Source organism: Podarcis pityusensis (assembly GCF_964106645.2).
Source record: "Podarcis pityusensis genome assembly, chromosome: 9".
Taxonomy (NCBI): Eukaryota; Metazoa; Chordata; class Lepidosauria; order Squamata; family Lacertidae; genus Podarcis; species Podarcis pityusensis.
In genome coordinates this window covers 17,617,314-17,632,426 of record NC_138034.1, presented here as the reverse complement: position 1 = coordinate 17,632,426, position 15,113 = coordinate 17,617,314, and the positions used below count along the sequence as shown (strand labels likewise).

The 15,113-nt window shown below is 38.2% G+C and overlaps 1 protein-coding gene across 4 annotated transcripts in view; it reads right to left on the bottom strand.

Annotated features, from left to right (window-relative positions):
• CORIN (corin, serine peptidase) overlaps nt 1–15,113 on the bottom strand; it is a 121,052-nt gene that overhangs the window by 20,283 nt on the left and 85,656 nt on the right. For all 4 annotated transcript variants that reach the window (XM_081019837.1, XM_081019840.1, XM_081019839.1 and 1 more), the window contains exons 14-16: nt 11,906–12,019; nt 5,581–5,691; nt 3,135–3,264 (exon numbers count right to left, since the gene is read on the bottom strand). In XM_081019837.1, the coding sequence (XP_080875963.1) occupies nt 3,135–3,264; nt 5,581–5,691; nt 11,906–12,019 (355 nt within the window). The remainder of the gene's footprint in view (nt 1–3,134; nt 3,265–5,580; nt 5,692–11,905; nt 12,020–15,113) is intronic.

The window sequence follows — 15,113 nt, the reverse complement described above, 5'->3', positions numbered from 1 at the left end:
GAACTCCCATGTTCACATGTCTTTAAAATATGCATTTTTAAAGATTGTTCCTTAATACTTCCAAGCAAAGGATAATTCAGAATAGGCATCACAAAATCACTTTTTTAAAAAATGAGAAAGGTAAAGGACCCCTGGAGATTAAGTCCAGTCAAAGGCAACTACCTCGGGTTAAATACTTAATTCATTCCGGAGGTCCGTTCTTAACCTGAAACTGTTCTTAACCTGAAGCACCACTTTAGCTAATGGGGCCTCCCGCTGCTGCCGCGCCACCATAGCATGATTTCTGTTCTTATCCTGAAGCAAAGTTCTTAACCTGAAGCACTATTTCTGGCTTAGTGGAGTGTGTAAGCTGAAGCGTATGTAACCCGAGGTACCACTGTATGGGGTGTGGCACTCATTTTGCTTCCGGATGAGGGAGCTGACTTTTTGCTTCCGGATGAGGGAGCCGACTTTTGTCCACAGACAGCTTTCCGGGTCACGTGGCCAGCATGACTAAACCGCTTCTGGCGCAAAGGGACACCATGACAAGTACCAGAGCACACGGAAACACTGTTTACCCTCACACCGCAGCGGTACCTATTTATCTACTTGTACTGGTATGCTTTCAAACTGCTAGGCTGGCAGAAGCTGGGACAGAGCAACAGGAATTCACCACGTCGCACAGATTCGAACCGCCGATCGGCAAGCCCAGGAGGCTCAGTGGTTTAGACCACAGTGCCACCCACATCCCTGTGACTCATGGGACTAGAGATGTATTACTGTAATGATAAAGGTGCTATAAAAGGGCACTAACTTAAACTGCCTTCCCTGGGTCATTATAAATTGGCTTCTTTATTACTTATTATTTAGTACCAATCTACACATTCAAACAGGGACGCGGGTGCCGCTGTGGGTTAAACCACAGAGCCTAGTACTTGCCGATCAGAAGGTCGGCGGTTCGAATCCCCGCGACGGGGTGAGCTCCCATTGCTCAGTCCTAGCTCCTGCCAACCTAGCAGTTCGAAAGCACGTCAAAGTGCAAGTAGATAAATAGGTACCACTCCGGTGCGAAGGTAAACGGCGTTTCCGTGCGCAGCTCGGGTCCGCCAGAAGTGGCTTAGTCATGCTGGCCACATGACCTGGAAGCTGTACGCCGGCTCCTTCGGCCAATAAAGCGAGATGAGCACCGCAACCCCAGAGTCGGCCATGACTGGACCTAATGGTCAGGGGTTCATTTACCTTTTTACACATTCAAAACAATTCACATGGGACTGTAAATAAGACCATAAGATCTAGGAACTACATTTTCCAACCTTTCTGCCTCTTCACAGTGACCTGGAAAAGGCAGCCTTTCCTCCAGGAGGCTAGAAATGCAGAATAGGAGTAGAAAACAGCCAGGGACTGAGAGAAGACTACCAGCTGAGTCTATGTCTGTGAGGACTGGTGAGGTGTCAGTGGGGACTCTGACAGCTGGAATGGATTGATTGATTGATTGATTGATTGATTTTTAAATACAGTTATTTCATATATTCTGTGTTTTTTAGGTAACCAATAATCAATTAAAATAATAAAACAATAACAAACAAAGCTTAAAAGGGACTAAAATAATAACTACACACAACAGCACGGCACAGCAGTATAGAAATTCTGTTAAATAAACAAACTGCATGTTTGTGGTACACTTTGTTCCCAAAGCATCTTCAGATGTAAACATTGTATAATAACATATTAAACGACAGAGGGACAATTTGAATTTTTAGCACCAAAATATTAAAAAAATGCTACACCAGGAGCATGTAATATTTGGCCACTTGAATTCAGCATGTATGGTTATCTAAGCAGAAGTGTTTCATATCCTGTCTGCACAGAACAAAGTACCCAAACCCTCTTGCCTAGATTAAACAGTGGTACACCTAAGCCACACACACATACAATACTTCCACAAAAGAGCCTCATCTAGCATAAAAGAGTTTTCTGCAACAAAATATTATACCAATGTGTTTTACGCTGTAAGAACTGTGGTTAAATCAGGATCAACAGCATAAGATTTTAGGAATTCAGTTTATAGGGAAGAGAACCACTCAAGTTTTACAAAACAAACGGAAAGGGTCTTTTATGTCCTCCCAGCTGCTTCAGAGGTCAGGTTTACAATGGGCATGTAATAATTTCAAACATATGGATAAAATAATAATAAGAGCCCCACTAGATCAGACCAAAACCCTATCTGTTCCAGCATTTACTTTCCCACATTGGTGAACCAGATGCCTTTGGAAGGCCAGAAGTAGGACAAGTGGTCAATAACCATAAGGAAAAAACTGTATTTGTTAAATGTGACTCACTTGATCACTTCATCATGCACAACCAAACCAATCCCAATAACCCCCAAACAAACTTGGACTGAGATTCCCACTTTCAACAAAATTCCCCTTAAAACCTTAGCTTATGGATTCTCCACAGAAGGCCTCTCAAGTTATGAAAACATTTATTAGCTGGTTAATAATTTACCTTTCATAGAATCAACTGGTTACATTTAGATAAGCTGGCTTATTATCAAAACCCCAACATGCATGGCTTTATGCACTTTTGAAGGAAGTGTGAAATTATGGATGTGTTAATAACAAAAAGCTACTACTCACTGTTAAAAAGAAAAGCTTAACCTTTTCTTTTTCATTCACTATTACAGTAACATACCAAACCTGCCTCACAAAATAAACAAGTGCATCTTTCACTTGTAGCCTCATTGATTAGATTTGGCTTCTCCCAATTAATCAACTATAGCTTTAGTTTACTAATCTACCCATTTATTATTGGTTACAGCTCATGGTTAGTCTGAAGAAAGCCTAGCCACAAGCCCAGGTTTGGATGCCATGTTAAGCCATACCCTGGCTTAGCTCAGCATGGTATGATAGCAAAAAGGCCCAGTAAAGAACAAAACAGCTATAAGCTCCACTCTTGCAGCCCCATTTGGCATGGTGTGATGCGCAAACCAGGTCACGTCAGAGAGTCTAGATTGTTTTAAGTAAACAGTCAGCAGAAGCAAAGGAAGAAAATAGCATTTTTGCTAATTAAGAAATTGTCACAGACTCAATCAGCTTCACCCAGACTCATAGTCACACCTGGAAAAGTTGATCAATGCTACAAACTACTGACCTTACCCTAAACCCATTTGTTTGCATGCCAAATGGCTTAAATTTTCTTCCCATTCATCAGCGCATACATGGTAATTGGAAGCTGACTTGTGAACAGTCAGGAACATCAAGGAGCTGCTGTTTTTAGACAGGGTCACTGTGAAGAAAAAAAAGGGAAATGTAACTTCATTGAGCCTGTAGAGGTCTGTGGGCTGGCTTACATGTGGATGTAAATAAAAAGATTTCTTGTCACACGTGTTATGCTTTCTTATTAAGATAGGCCTATTTTATGGTGTATGCATTCATGTTCTTTCTGTGTCAAGTAGTGTATTGTACTTACGTATGTTCTTCCTTGATGAAGCTTTTAATGCCTCCAGTCAAGTTTCTAAGTATAAACTTGCTTAACATTTCTATAGTACTGTCCCTTAAGTTCCCCCTGTGTAACATGAATCAGTTTTAAATTGTGTGAACAAGGAATGAATGTTTAGCTTAGAAAAGAGCCCTGCTACCAGGAAACAAGCAACAGACAATGTTAGCTTAATCACAAAGCTTATTGTTTGCAGGTGACACACGGAGGTCATACAAATGACCAAACGATCCCAGCATGAACACCTTCACCTTGGCATAGCTTGGCCTATAGTACATGAGAATGACTGCTGGGCAGAGTGCAGAGAGAATGAACACCATGGTGCATCTGCACCAGTGAAACAAAAAAATTATTCACCTTTCCCAGCTGAGTTCCATACAACTGTATAATGTTAGGATCATGTGAATTTCTCAGCCTGTCCTTTAGACAGATTTTCTGTGTCAGTTATTCAGAAGTCACCAGGCATCAGACTTTGTCATACCAAGATTTTGCGATTGCCTCTCTCAGATGTTTTAGGTAACAAGAAATAAATCTTCTTTTTTAGCCATAAGCAAAATATTAACTAACTCCTTGCTGGTTCCATTCAGGCCATCTCAACTGCTAAGAAGAGCCAGTGTAGGTATTAACAAAAAGTTTTGTTTAGTAATCCAGTTTATTTCTATAAAAACCTTTCCCCATGATTTTGCCATTATGGGACAGATTCACTAACGGTAGTAGGAAGTCTTTGTCCTCTTCACACCATGAACATAATAGAGATAAAGTTTTATTTGAGTGAGACAGTTTTAGAGGCATAGAGTGCCATCTAAAAATTGTTGCCAGCATTGTTTCCTGAATGTGGACACAAATTGAACACACTGGTACCTGGACCAAACCCCGCCCCCCAATCTGCTGGGCCTATTTTACTCTGGAGATCTTTCTACCAGCAAGATTAGTCATTAGTTCCATTCCTGATTAATCATATATGCAATGACTGAAGAAGAAAAATTACTTTTAGTGATGGCACAATTAAACACTCCACAGTGGACCATATTCCCATAGCTATGAAATATGTAATGAGCTTGATTTGAAGACCAAGCAGTTTCCATTGCCAGAAATCACTGTTTCAGAATAGTTTGCTGCTTGTCTCCAGGGATACGCAAGAGATATGGGTTTTAAAATAGTTTTGCTTTACATACGTCAGATGAAAACCATTCTTTCAAGCTTCCCCCAACCCCCATCCATTGGTAAAGACCAGTACTTAAACACATAACTTATGTCGGCATATGTTGCACCATCTTTCTATAGTTTAGATTGTTCCTTAAAACACCACTCATTAAATACTGGTATGATCTTTGTGAAATGTGTATTTTGGGTCTTAATTGGTTTTGTTACTCTTGAGAGCCCTGTTTTCTGGACTTATGTACTGAGAAGGGAACATATCTGTGTTCATCTGTTTACCCGTTCTACACACAGACATGGTGGTCTCATCTACAGAGCAATGCTAACTATAGAATGCCATTGTAAATTGTGCTGGCATAAGTTACCCCTGTTCCAAACTTTGCTCAGGAGGAATTCAACTTATACCACCATTTTTTTGCCAATGTAAGTTCTGCTGGGCCACTAGGTCATGTGATAATGCTGAAAAACATTTGAAACAGGTGGAAGTCTCTCCTTGCCCAATTCACATCCCTGGAACACTCCTGGTTGAGGATTTATGTCAGCGTAACTTACGGTGGCTTAAGTTCTGTTGTCTGAGCCAGAATGGGAGAATTATGCTGACATATCTTCAGCTCAGCTGGGATGAGAAATTTATGCAAACATAGCCCCAGCTCAGCCAGCTCTAGATCTGCCATGTCCAAAATCTCTCATCCCAGCAGATTTTGAGTTTGGGCCATGCTGTAAATAGTTTTTTGTTTCTGAGTTTTCTGTTTTTGTCTCTATTTCTGGGTTTTTGGTTTCCATCTATAAAAGTGGAAAGGAGCAATGATTCACCTTAAAAGGGATAATGTACCTTTCCATGCTAATTCCCACAATCAGCCAATTACTTCAAGCAATGTTAAAAGGTTTCCCTGAAATTAAGATGGAAAACCTCATATTCTGACTTTTTGTGCATATGCTAAAACTTACCACAGTTCCATTCATCTGATTTGTCAGCACAGTCTATCTGCCCATCACACCATGATTTACGAGGCACACAGTCATGGTTGGCACATGTAAGTTCATCCCTTTTGCAAAATGCTGCCATGAAAAATGCAGACAAAGACATAAGTAAGTCCAGAAGTAGAAATAGCTTCATTGCAGAACTGAGAATGACATTGTCTATGAAAAGGAGAGCAATAACAAATGTTGTTTTAACAATGCCCAGAGTTGCTTTGGGGGGGTGTCTAATGAGTTTTCTTGCCACTATGAACTGCCATACTGTTGATAAAGTACCCCTTCAAGTAGAACAGTTCCATGGTGCCCACACTCCATGGGCTGTGGGGTGGGGGAACTATTAATCTGATTCCCCTCTAAGATTTGCCATGGAAAGGAACAAACAGTTCTGTATTATCTTGTTTACATCTTTATGGCTATGGTTCCAACTTTGTGGAATTAAATTTTTCACAAACAAGTCAAACTAACACAAAATTCCAAGTAAGGAAAAATAGTGCAAGATTGCCTCCCGCTAATGTGAATTCTTCCAGAACCAATTGAGCAGGGTAAACAAAGCAGACAGTCCTTCATTAAATTTTGACATGTCTTTTATCAAATAACCCACAATAAAGGCATTACAAATCCATGAGCTCAGAATGCTTTAAGTGACATATAAAACTATAAAAGAAAAGCAGAACCCAAAACCAAAACAAAACAACAATTGGAGGAGAGTCTTTGGATAATCATCATCATCATCATGGATGACTGCAAAAGGAACAAATATCAAAAGCATGGAAAAAGACCTCTCCACCCTCCTAGTCTTCTCTAGAATAATATTTTTTAAAACCAAGACTGACATAAAGATAGATTCAGGTTACTTTCATTAATGCTTAAATAAATGCATTTAAGGGATCAGAGCTATACCTGTTCTATCACTTGTGGAAATGACCTTAATATGAATTGGGTCTCTCCTCCTCGAAAACAAAAGTAATTTTGTACATCTAAAATGCCAGTTTTGTGACCAGAAACACAAGTTCTGCAGTTGATACACAGATGGAATAAAGTACATGGATTCATTATAAGCACCTAGGAAGAGCTCGGATGATCGATCTAGTTGAGCATCTTGTTCCCAGGAGTGGCCAACCCAAAGCTTCCATGAATACCACAAGTAGGGTTTGAAAGCATAGCTCTTGTCTGCTGTTTGCTACTCAGTAAATAGAATTAGAAACGTAATTGGCTACTGTCTTTGAACCTGGAGATCTAAATGGAGTGCCTATACCAGAACTAGACAGAAGCATGAAAAGGAAGAATTTAAATCAAGGGAAACTTCCAAGATCGTTTAACGACCTTGAAGAAAACTTAGATTTAATAGACATATGGAGACATAAAAACCCCACAACGAAACAATTCACCCACTTTTCAGAGCCACATCAGAGTTGGAGCAGGCTGGATCAGATTTGGATCTCAAGAGAATTAACAATAAGAGTGTCGAAATGTGAGATACAGCCCAGAACACTATCTGATCATTGCTCAATAATGTTACATTTAAAATGGGAGACCCAGGGTATGTACAGATGGAGAATGAATGATCACTTATTTGAAAAAGAGGAGGTGATTGAAAAGGCTAAAAACACTTTGAAAGACTACTTTGATCTAAACATTAATAAAGAAACAAATATGGATGTAGTCTGGGATGCTAGCAAGGCAGTGCTAAGAGGTTTTTTGATACAACAAAATAGCTATAGAAAAAAAGTGAGAGAACAAAAAAAAGAAGAGTTAATTACCCAACTAAGAGAGTGCGAAAAGAACCTGATAGAGAAACCGAATGATGAAAGAAACAAGCAACTGTATAAGATGTTACAAACACAATATTCAATATTAATAAACCAAGAGGTGGAATGGGGAATTAAGTTAATGAAACAAAAATTTTTCGAGTCTGCAAATAAAACTGGAAAATTCCTGGCGTGGCAATTAAGAAAAAGGAGAAAACAAAATGTGATCAATAAAGTAAAAGTAGAAGAACAAGTCTTGGAGGATCCAAATGAAATAAAAAAGAGCTTCCTTAAATTCTATGAAAATCTATATAAAAGAGAAGAAGAGGATGTAACAGAAATAGGAAAATATCTAGAAGAAAACAGAATTAACAGACTATCGGAGGAGGAAAGAAGTTTATTAAATAAACCCATAAAAGTAGAGGAAATTCAAGAGGCGATAAAGAAGATGAAACTGGGGAAAGCTCCGGGGCCAGATGGCTTATCGGCCAGGTATTACAAAGTCCTAGAAGAACTCTTAACACCGGTGCTTTGTGAAGTAATGAATGAGATTTTAAGAGGAGGAAGAATACCAGTGTCATGGAAAGAAGCATACATTACGCTAATACCTAAACCTGACTCGGATAAACTTAACATTAAGAACTACAGACCGATCTCATTATTAAATAATGATTATAAGATCTTTGCAGATGTAATGGCGAGTCGACTTAAAAAGTGCTTAGTAAAATTCATTCATAATGATCAAGCCGGTTTCTTACCTAACAGGCAAATAAAAGACAACATAAGACATATAATAAATCTTATTGAATACTTAGAATGCAAGAATGAGATCCCCGCGGTATTAATATTCATTGACGCTGAAAAGGCTTTTGACAATGTATCCTGGCATTTTCTAATAAAATGTTTGGAAATGGCAGGGATAGAGGGCACATTCCTGGAAGGAATAAAAGCAATCTACTCACAACAAAGTGCTAAACTAATTATTAATAATAACTTAACAGAATCCTTTGAAATTTTGAAGGGTACAAGACAGGGGTGCCCTCTGTCACCTCTTTTGTTTATTATGGTGTTAGAAATAATTACAAATAAGATAAGAAAAACTTCAGAGATACGCGGAATAAGAATTGGAGTGAAAGAATATAAATTGAAAGCATATGCCGATGATCTTATGTTGTCGCTGGAAGACCCCAAAAAAAGCGTCGGTAAAGTGTTAGATTTGCTAGAAGAATACGGAAAGTTATCCGGCTTTAAACTAAATAGAACAAAAACTAAAATGATGACTAAAAATATGAGAGAAGAGGTAAAAAACCATCTTGAAATACAGACCGGGATCAAAGTAACTAAAAAAGTAAAATACCTCGGAATTTGGCTAACGATGAAGAATATAAATTTAATGGAAGACAACTACACAAACACATGGAAAGAAATAAGGAAGGACCTGGATACCTGGAATAGAATAAAACTCTCTTGGTCGGAAAGAATGGCGGCAATTAAGATGAGTTTATTACCGAAGTTGCTGTTCTTATTTCAAAATATACCGATAATCAGGGGAACCTCAATATTTAAAGATTGGCAGAAAGTACTCTCTAAATTTATTTGGCAAGGGAAAAGGCCAAGAATTAGATTCAAATTACTCACAGATCAAAGAGATAGGGGAGGATTTGTGGTTCCAAATTTGAAGTTGTATTATGAAGCCTCGTGCCTTTGCTGGGTTAAAGACTGGATTGTTATCAAAAACACAGATCTATTAGATTTAGAAGGCTTCGACATAAGATTTGGTTGGCACGCTTATTTATGGCGCAATAAGGAAAAGGTCCACAAAGGATTCTCTAATCATATTATTAGAGGGCCACTGCTGGAAGTATGGGAGAGAAACAAAAAATTATTGGAAAGAAATACCCCTTGGTGGTTATCACCTATCGACATCTTAACAATAAAAAAATAAATACTGAAGGAGAAAGATGGACTTAGGAAGATTTGCTAGTAAAAACAGAAAATGGATGGAAGATTAGGCCATATGAGGAGATAAAAAATAAATTGACAGGCTGGATCCAATTTCATCAAATCAATGCTATGTGGACTGAAGATAAAAAGAATGGGATGAACGAAAAAAAATCCAGATTCCAGGTAGAAATATTAGAAAACAAATCAAAACTCCTATCAAATATGTACAGCCAGTTGCTTGAATGGGACACAAGATGAAGAAATAAAAGAAGTAATGGTGAAATGGGCGATAGACTTTGGATACAACATAGAATTTGATAAGTGGAAGAAACTTTGGAATAAAGGTATGAAATTTTCGGCATGTACAACACTTAGAGAGAACATGAATAAAATGATGTACAGGTGGTACATCACGCCGGTAAAATTAGAAAAAATGTATAAAACCGGAGACAAATTATGCTGGAAATGCAAGATTAAAGAAGGCAATTTTTACCACATGTGGTGGTCTTGTGAAGTAATTATAAAGTTTTGGGAATCTATTTACAATGAATTAAAAAAAATATTTAAATATACCTTCACAAAAAAACCCGAGGCCTTCCTTCTGGGGATAATTGGAGAAGAACTTAAAAAGGAAGACCAAACATTTTTCCAATATGCAACAGTGGCTGCTAGAACACTAATAGCACAAAACTGGAAGACATCAAAAATCCCAACTATAAATGAGTGGCAATCAAAATTATTTGACTATATAGAATTGGCAAAAATGACACAGAAAATAAGAAACCAAAAAGGTACAAAGTTTAATAATGAATGGAATAAATTTATGACATATATTGAAACAGATGTAAAAAATCTAAAAATCACAGTAGGCTCGATATAACGCTTGCGACGCAAAGAGTTTTAAGAAAACGAAACTGCAGATAGGAAACCTTTTGTAACATATTCCAAAACCGAGTTGAGGGGAAGTCAACTATTGTTGTGTGATTTAGTTATTTAGTTATTGTAAGTTTAACTTGTTGGTGTTTTATGTTATGTAATGTTTTTCTTCTTTTTTGTTGTTTTCTTGTGTTTTGTTTGTCTTCTTTGTTGCTTTAATGTTTGGTGTTGCATAATGAATTTGAAACTAATAAAAATTAAATTAAAAAAAAAAAAGAACCTGGAGATCCCACTTCCTCTGTCTTTTTCCTAATATTTTGGCCACTGCAGTCTTTTTAAAACTCAACTGGCAAAACAAAATGTCATCTGTGCATGTTGTAGCTGACCATTTTTTTCTATTTTATCCACAGTCCTTTGTAAAAACCTAAGGCCTATGATGACCTACAATGGCCTATACAGCTTAGGTCCAAGCTATATGAAAAACCATATTCCTTCATATGGATTATGACCAGGTTCTGAGATCTTAAGGAGAGGCCCTTCTCAGTCCCACCAACCTCACTGGCACACTTGCTAGGGGTGTGGGAGAGCCTTTTGGGTGGCTGTTCCCAGAATTTAGAACTCCCTCCCTAGGGAAGCTAGACTGGCAGAGACTTCATAATAATTATAATAATAATTTATTATTTATACCCTGCCCATCTGGCTGAGTTTCCCCCAGCCACTCTGGGTGGCTTCCAATCGAATGTTAAAAACAATACAGCATCTTTCTGAAATGCTTTGGGGAACTGACTGCTTTTAACAAAAGGGCTGTTTTTTATTGTAATTTTATTGTAATATTTGTATGGTTTTAATGTGTGTTTTAATTCTATCAATGTTTAATTGGTTTTCCTCCCTATGTTTTTAGCTTTTATTTTTATCTGTAAGCTGCCTTAACTCCCTGCCAAGGGCATACAAATAATAATATTGATTGGTTTTAAAGAGAGATAAATGTTACGGTTATAGCTGTAGAAATCTGTCTAGAGGACAAGAGAGTGGAGAGAACATATTTTAAGCAACCCAGGAATATATGAGTAGTATGTGCATGTAGCGCACCAGATATTCAACTATAAACCCCACCCATCCAACAATCATATTATTGGACCCTTTAGCAGGGACAGACTTTTGACAGATGTATAGATGCTACAGAGATCAGAGTTCTGGTGTCACTATTGCCACTCCAGGGTAACTGTGATCATTAAATTCTCCTACAAGTTTAATGGGCTGAATATTGCCAGCTTTAGGGGTCCAGTTAATGCCTGGCAACCTTGCCTTGAAAACAAGCAGCTGCTGTGAGTCTAAAGTGCTGTGCTGATGTTAGGAGAAGAGAACCTAATCTTCATTGGAGGTTTTTAAACAGAGGTTGGATGGTCATCTGTCAGGGATTCTTTAGCTGAGATTGATGCATTGTGAGGGGTTGGACTAAATAACGAATTCGGTCCCTTCCAACTCTAAACTCTATGGTTCTGTGAATGAAAATGGGACAGGGAAATCCAGGCATGAATTCATTATGAGGTACAGAAATGGAGGAAAAGAGCAAGGAAGTATGTAATAGAGGCAAATGGAGCTAGAAGGACAGCTAATCCAAGAGAGGAAATTAAAGGGGCAGAAGGATATAATGAGCTCCCTGCCTCTTTCTTTTTTCTTTTTGCCCAGAGTGGGAATGTTGTGCTCTTGCCCTCTCAAGCACTTACAGCAGTTAGTTTCATCCACATTGTCAGGACAGTCTGGAAAGCCATCACATATCATGGTATATTTGATACACAGTTTGCTTGCTGGACATTCCCAAAGACCTCTTTCTTGGCAACCTAGAGGCACAAAATGAAAAACATTAAATACATTTAGCTTCAACAGCACATCAGTTAGAGCATGTGGTTGTTGTGAATGGCTCAACAACTGAGAGATACAGAGAATACAAAGGCACAAATGTCAGCATTTGTTCCTCTGCTGTCCTTTGACCTGTGTTTTACATATAGTCATCATATGCCTATTACAAATATAGCTTAAGATAGCACTTCTATCCAGAAAGAGATTAGGAATGTGCTTAAATTTAAGAAACACACATTCAAATAATTTTGAAACATGAAATTAAACTATATTATTAACCAAATTTAGACGTGGGGAAAAACCAGATGGACTTCTATAACGGCACAATCCTATGCATTTTTTACTCCTACTTAAGTCCAATACCGCTTACTCCCATACATGTGCATAGCATTAACTGAGTAGAGCAGTATCAGTTGGAGGAATAAAGTGATGGATAATCCACCACTACCCAAACCCTGCTAGCTTATGCCAGCTAAGGCAGGAGATGGGGACAGCATTTTTAGCATAGGAGAGCAAACGGGGTTTGGAATCAGCTTCTCCAAGGCTGCATCTGCCCTGGTCCCAGAACATCACCTTTGGGGTCTATGCCTACCAGAAACACTAGGGGCACTACAACTATGCCTGAAGAGGTTTTAACTCAATGGAAGTGCCCAGTCATCAATGGTGCTCTTCCCTGTCAGTAGAAAACCACCTTTGCTCCATGCTAGCCCACTCCAGCTAGCAGCTCTACTGGTTAAGCTTGCTCTCTTTGGCTGCAATTCTAATCCCATTTACATGGAAGTGACAAACCTTAGTGGACATAGTTGGGATTGCTCTGTAAACTGTGCAACTTTCATATCACTAAAATTACGCCACATCACAAATGTGTATTCTGTATGTGGATGATAATTAATGTGTGCAAACTATGTAAATAAGAGGGACTAAAACAAGTTTGTGCCTTTGTGTTTTTTTGCTGGAGTTTTTTAACATTCAAGTGTTCCTGTTGCGCATGTTTATTGCTTCTTGTGTATGGTTATTGCTTTAATGTTGTTTGCTACCCTAAAGGTTTTTCTGCTGTAAGGCCATGGCATATTAGTTGGTTGTTTAATTAGACAAATAGATAGATAGATGATAGATAGATAGATAGATAGATAGATAGATAGATAGATAGACAGATAGACAGACAGAAACACAGCCAAAATGAAGGATTTAGAAGCTTTCCACACAATAATCAGCACATTACTTTTCGCCCAGCTAACACTGAAAATAGCATGTTCTAGATGGCAGTGGAAGCAGCAAGGGAAGAAATGCCATAAAAGTATCCCCTCTTTTACTCTTTCACCACAACATCTCAAAGGATTTCTGTGGAGGTTTCTGCAAGTTGCAGTAGGAAAGCTTTCTAGCTACTGCAAGAATTCCCTACAGTACGGTAATTAAAAATCTTCTGAGAGTTATCAGAATATTTTATTGTAGTAGAATACCTTATGTCACTTCCTACAACAAATCCTACAGTAAATTCCCAATAAATTATACATGTGAAAACAGCCTTTGAAATCTGGCATTTCATTTAAAATTTAAAAAAGATTGTGTACACTAAAACCACCCACTTTACACATTTTCAAAACCATCTATGTCAAGAGATTCTTGCTTCCTTGCTAATAGTTAAAAAAATGTGTGAAACCCTAAGTATTTTCTAGCCAAACTTAATTCTTAATTATTTCAATGACAGACTTTATTCTTCCATTGAGATGAATAGAACCTGAATTTGGATTAATACATCAATGATTTTCTGCATTTCCCTTGAAATATCTTAAAATATTATAAATGATCATTTAAAGAAGAGAAAAAGAAATAGGAAAAAACCCTCAAAAAAAACCATAGAGATGGACTGGATAAATGTCAGCTTTCTGACAATGATATACACCTTTCTAGAGGCTCATCATTATTCAACAAACACAGCCACTGTCTCCTCCAAGTGTCTTTAATCAGCTGTACTGGTTTTATAATAAATTCAATATGGACTCTTGTATAACTGTGTCAGTCTTTTGATATTAAATTCTTGGTTCATCATATGGAGGAAATTAAGGCACAGCACAGATCTATAAAATATTTATCTCTCTACAGATTTTATACATATTGTTTTCTTAAAGCAGCTCAGTTCACTATCAAGATGTAGGAATGGGCTGCTCTGCTGAAGCAGAGCACTGGTAATTGTGCAAAAGACACATTTTACAAAGAACTTTGGCTTCTCACATTCCCTGGAGTATAAAAAATACTAAGTACAAGAGATATTAAATTAAAAGTAGTCACACCAATGATCCAACTATATCCTCAATATTAAGTAAAGCAAACATGCAATATGGAGGGGCATAAGGAATTCATAGAAATTCATATACACGAACTGGATTTCACAAATTGTTTGGTTGCAGGTATAATAAATTGTGGCAAATATAATTAGACTGAAGGACAACTTGACTTCTGTTTCATTATAACATTCGTCATTTCCACACACAAATCCATAGATCAGCAGTGTGCACTGTTCTGCGCTCTTTTCCTATACTTCTGAGAAGTCACTACAAGCCTGAATTAATATTACAATAATCCCTGAACATTATTTAATAGCTAAAAAAAGAGATTCAAATTATTTTACCGAGCGCAAACCCTCTTCTAGTTGATCAGTATGGTCTGAAATAATCCAGAAACCTGACCACCAGTTGATGGATTGAAATGTTTAATCTCTCCAGTATGAAACTAGCACATATTATTGGTGGCAGCAGATTTTAACAGATTCTGGCAAAACAGAGAAAGAACTTCTGAAAGAACACTATCCATTGTTAATTGACCTAATGTAAGTCAACAGACGCGGGTGGAGCTGTGGGTAAAACCTCAGCGCCTAGGACTTGCCGATCGCATGGTCGGCGGTTCAAATCCCCGCGGCGGGGTGCGCTCCCGTCGTTCGGTCCCAGCGCCTGCCAACCTAGCAGTTCGAAAGCACCTCTGGGTGCAAGCAGATAAATAGGGACCGCTTACCAGCGGCAAGGTAAACGGCGTTCCGTGTGCTGCGCTGGCTCGCCAGATGCAGCTTGTCACGCTGGC